Source organism: Myotis davidii, unplaced genomic scaffold (genome assembly GCF_000327345.1).
Source record: "Myotis davidii unplaced genomic scaffold, ASM32734v1 scaffold937, whole genome shotgun sequence".
NCBI lineage: Eukaryota > Metazoa > Chordata > Mammalia > Chiroptera > Vespertilionidae > Myotis > Myotis davidii.
This window is the reverse complement of record NW_006288252.1, coordinates 1,301,044-1,305,495: the sequence shown is the minus strand read 5'-3', so window position 1 is coordinate 1,305,495 and position 4,452 is coordinate 1,301,044. Positions and strand designations below refer to the sequence as shown.

The 4,452-nt window shown below is 65.7% G+C and overlaps 1 protein-coding gene across 2 annotated transcripts in view; it reads left to right on the top strand.

Annotated features, from left to right (window-relative positions):
- The window catches only part of RGS12 (regulator of G-protein signaling 12), a 57,455-nt gene that overhangs the window by 52,374 nt on the left and 629 nt on the right, over window positions 1–4,452 (top strand). Inside the window, exon 18 of one of the 2 annotated variants that reach the window (XR_001513251.1) lies at window positions 4,176–4,262. Coding sequence is in view for 1 of the 2 variants with exons in the window: in XM_006760117.2 (XP_006760180.1) it covers window positions 4,176–4,402 (227 nt within the window). In the remaining variant the exon portion in view is untranslated. Of the gene's footprint in view, window positions 1–4,175; window positions 4,439–4,452 lie in introns of those variants that run through there. The other variant, XM_006760117.2, reaches the window with a different exon arrangement.

Sequence of the window (4,452 nt, the reverse complement as noted above, 5' to 3'; positions counted from 1 at the left end):
CTTTGTCCCTGCCTCCTTGGTAGCTTGTGGAGGACTGTGCTGTGAGGACCTGGCGCCTTCCCGCTGAGAGCGCCCCCCAGCGCAGGAGCCAGGTGCATGCTGTCGCCTTCTGCACGCCCTGCGCCCCCCTGCTCCCTGCGCGCCTGTGTCCTGTCGCCCATGTCTGGGTCCGTGCTCTTCCAGGAGGAATAAACCACAGCTCGTGATTGGACTGGATCAAAACTTATTTCACATGAATATTTATTTCCGCTTCAGCAAGCTGTCGATGCATTCTACTCCAAGGAGAGTGTCACACATTTTTAGGAACTCCGTGGGTTCCCTTAACAGAGTGGCTTTTAAATATATGTTTTTATTGATTTCAGAGAGAAGGAGAGAGAGAGAGAGATAGAGGCATCAATGATGAGAGAGAATCATGGATCGGCTGCCTCCTGCACACCCCACACTGGGGATCGAGCCTGCAACCCAGTCATGTGCCCTTGACTGGAATCAAAGCCGGGACCCCTCAGCCCCCAGGCCAACGCTCTATCCACTGGGCCAAACCAGCTGGGGCGATCTAGTGGCTTTTAAAAATAGGCCGTTCACTCAGCAGATGCTCTCAAGCACCCATAGGCAGCCCTGTGCCGGCGGCGGGGAGGGGGCAGCCCGGGCCTCTGGCATCGGAGTCTGCTATCGCCTGGGGAGGGGAGGCGGCCACGCCCGATTCTTCCGCCCATCCCGTGGGCCAGAGCCGACCCTGTGGTTCGGGGAGGGGGCAGCCCGGGCCTCTCGGCTCCGAGTTCCCACCTGCCCCTGCGGCTCCGTGCTCGGAGCTCGGAGCTCGGTGCGCCCCAAGTGGCCGCTCTCCGGCTCAGGCTTCCCACCTGGTGACAAGCATCCTCTGTTTCCTGGGCTCAGCCCTCGGGTCTCAAAGCCTCCATCTCCATTCTCCTTAGACGTTGCCTCACCCCCAGGGTGCTCAGCACACACTGGCTGATGAGGACCTTTAACCCCGCCCCCACCTGTCACAGAGCCGTCACCACCTGCTGGGGCCTGAGTGGAGGGGGACTGTGTGTCATGAGCGGGAACCAGGGCTTTGGTTGGGGCTGTGAAGCTTGCTCACAGGGACTTAGCCTCCGAGGCGGTGGAGTGGGGTGGGGTGGAGGGTCCAGGGCTGGTGGCTGAGGGTGAACCACGGAGCCCCTGCTCTCCCCTCCCCTCCCCATATTTCCCAGTTTAGCTGCGCCCAGTCTCCTTGTGCTGTGAGAGTGAGGGGCACCCCGGGAGGCTTCACAGAGGAGGTGGCAGGGTGGCCTTGAAGGACACAAAGGACCCGTCTAGCAGACGATTCAGAGCATGTGGGCAGGAGTCACAGCAAAGGAGGACAAGGAGGGTCCCTCTGGGGCAGGAAGGGCCCGGGGAGGGCAACTGAGATGGCTCTGGCGCCCCAATTGCGGTGGCACACCAGCTGGGCCCCCGGAGCTGACTGGAGCCAGAACCGCAGAATTCGTCAGCTCATGTCGGGCTGTGGAGCCCTGGGGGGAGGGGCCAGTAGGGCCCTGAGAGGCAGAGGCGAGGTCCTGGCCCAGCCTCATATCTGCTGGAGGGAATGGCATGGGCACCCTTTGAAATGGCCCCTGGCGCCCTGTGGGGTCCCGTGTTGCCTGCCTGCCAGAGAGGCCAGGCGGGCAGCTGCTCTGGGCCGGCCCTGGCATCGGGCCTCGGCGCCCGTTGACTGCATGGGGCTGGGCTGCTGCCACTGAGTCACGGGCCTGGGGTTGCCACTTACTCAGAAAGCAAATCTGGGCCAGGCAGGCAGGAAGGGCCTGGACTTTGGCCACCCGCCCCCAGACACAGGTCCTCAGCCTGTACCAGCTGCCCCGTCCCCGACATGGCAGGCCCACCCTGGGCCTGTACCAGCTGCCCCATCCCCGACACGGCAGGCCCACCCTGGGCCTGCTAAACTGTCGGCTCCGGCTGCCCCTGCAGCCTCTGTTGCCCGGGCCCATTGGGCTGGACGGGAGGGCCTGGCTCCTGGCCTGAGTGGGACTGCAGGTCCTTTACTGCTCCAGACAGATGCCCCCGAGCGGGCAGAGAACCTGGAAAGCCCTGCCCTCCACCCTGAAGCTAAATGGAAGCACCCTGCCCACACCTCCCACCCTGCGGCCACCTGTGGAGCATGGGGGCCCAGTGACAGATGGGACGGTGGGTCCCAGTGGGAGGCCTAGTGGGATGTTTGCTGAATGACTGAAGGACTGGACCCTCCGGCCTCAGGGTAAACCCTTCCCCATGGTTTTGAATAGGACACGCCTGGCTCAGCAGCTGTGGCCAGGGAGGACACGCGGCCAGGCACTCTGACACCGATGAGCCACGGGGAAGCCCTGGGGGCCACGTGGAGGGGCTCATGGAGGCCTGGGGTGCAATAAGGTGGTACTTTGGGGCCACAGAGCAGCTGGGGACACAGGCTCCTGATCCCACAGCCATCCCACTCTCACTCAGAAGCCTCAGATCCACGGAGGAAGTGGAGCCAGGCCAGGGAAACCGAGGCCCAGGGAGGGCTGGTCTGTGGGGCAGGACTCCATGTCTATTGTGGGTCACCGGCCGGGACGCCTGCTCGCCGTGGGCACCTGAGAGTCATCGGCCCTGGGCTCACTGACACCCTATAGATTCTACACCAGGGCCCTGGCATCCCTAACCTGGGCAGCACCGCCTGCCCCGTCCCAGTGGTGAGCCAGGGGAGGGCAGTGGAGGGTGCCAGGGCTGGAGCTTCTGCCAAGCCCACCCCATGCCGGTCCCTGGGGACTGCGCCTGGAAAGAAGACAGGTCTCCATCCTCCAGGGCCTCACCCGGGCTCTGCAGCCCACCCAGAGGTTACTGGCACAGAACCAGGGCTGCCCACCCAGGGCCTAGGAGTTTCTGGCTGCCCGAGGACTCCTGGGGCTGAGGCGGGGCCACTGGGCACTGAGCAACCTGCAGGAGGAGCCGATAGTCCACTCGGGGGACAGGCACAAGGCCCGGGTATGGCCATGGGGTAGGAGAGCGCAGCCAGAACCCAGGCAGGTGCCAGGAAGGACTGTTTGTGAGGGTGAGGACATGGGCCTGAGTTGGAGGCAGGTGGACAGCTGGCAGCCAGGCTGGGTGGGCACAGGGGCTCTGGAGCCACCTCTGCCCCACGCTGGCCTGTGAGCTGCATCCTGCAGCGAGGCTGGCAGTGAGGTCTGTGTTGAGGCCGAGTGCCTGGGGGTCTTGCCAAGGGCCAGTCCTGTCTGGAACAGCCCCACCAGGAGCTTAGTCCTCACCAGCCCAGGCAAGGGGGCCTGTCCCTTGGCACCCACTTACTGTGGCCCCAGTGCCCCTGGCCTAAGGGCAAGACCTGCAGACAGCCCCCAGGGGAGTTGGGGGCCATAGTAGCCTGGGGTGGAGTCAGGGAAGGCAAGGCGGGTCTCAGCAGGGAGGTCTCTTGTGGCCTCAGTCTCCTCCCCACCCCCCCAACCCCCCACTGACTGCTCTCCACTGGCCACAACCCAGGCGGGAGCCCCTGGATCCCTGCAAGCAGCCCTGCAGCCTGGTGGGGCCCTGGGACCCCTCCCCTCCCCCTCCAGTTCCTCTGCCACCCCAGCCCCGCCTGGGGCCCAGAAATCCTCATTCCTGCACCGCACACTCACAGCCCAGCCGGGGGCAGCTCAGCATCCTTGGCCGGCCGGGGGCCACCAGGAGGGGAGGAGTGAGGGGGGCAGGGCCCAGGTGCTGAACAGCTTTTGAAGGACCCGGGCTGACCTGGCACAGACGACCAGGGCAGGGTGCAGGGAGCCCAGGGTGTCCTTGTGACCAGTAGGGGCTCCCCGGGCGCCATGGCACAGAACCTGGGCTCTGCACCCCCAGCACCGGGGCCCCAGCCTCTGCCTCCCCTCTCGATTCATGCCTGTGCCCTCTCGGCCTGGGGCCTTCCCCACACTGTGTGGCCTCTGCCGCCCCGACGTGCAGGGGCCCCGAGGGGCTGGTGGCTTGAGGCTGGCGGTCTGTAGACCCCTGACCCCGGCGAGGCCAAGGTCAGAGGTCGCCGGCCTGCGGGATGCATGTGGACATTTGAGGAACCCTCCCACGGCCAGTGTCCATGCAGGGCAGGTGGGTAGGGATTCCTGCGGGGTGTCTGCAGGCCTGGGGGGATGGTGACAGCCTCTCTCTTCTCCCTGTGACAGGAGGCGGGGCACACAGCAGCCGAGGCCTCCCAGTCAACACGATCATCGACGTGGACCTGGTCGCTGGCTCGGCCCCTGGGCCAGGCCACAGGGCTCCAGGGCTGCGGACAGGCCCCCGGAGACCACAGGCCAGCAGGCCCCCCGCACCAGACCTCCCTGGCCTGAGCCCCATCGCAGGTGGGCCCGGCAAGCCCAAAGCCAACCCGCACCACGCCACCTTCGTCTGAGGCCACCCGCAGCCCGCCCGCTGGCGGGCCCCACACCCCACCTCCCCTGC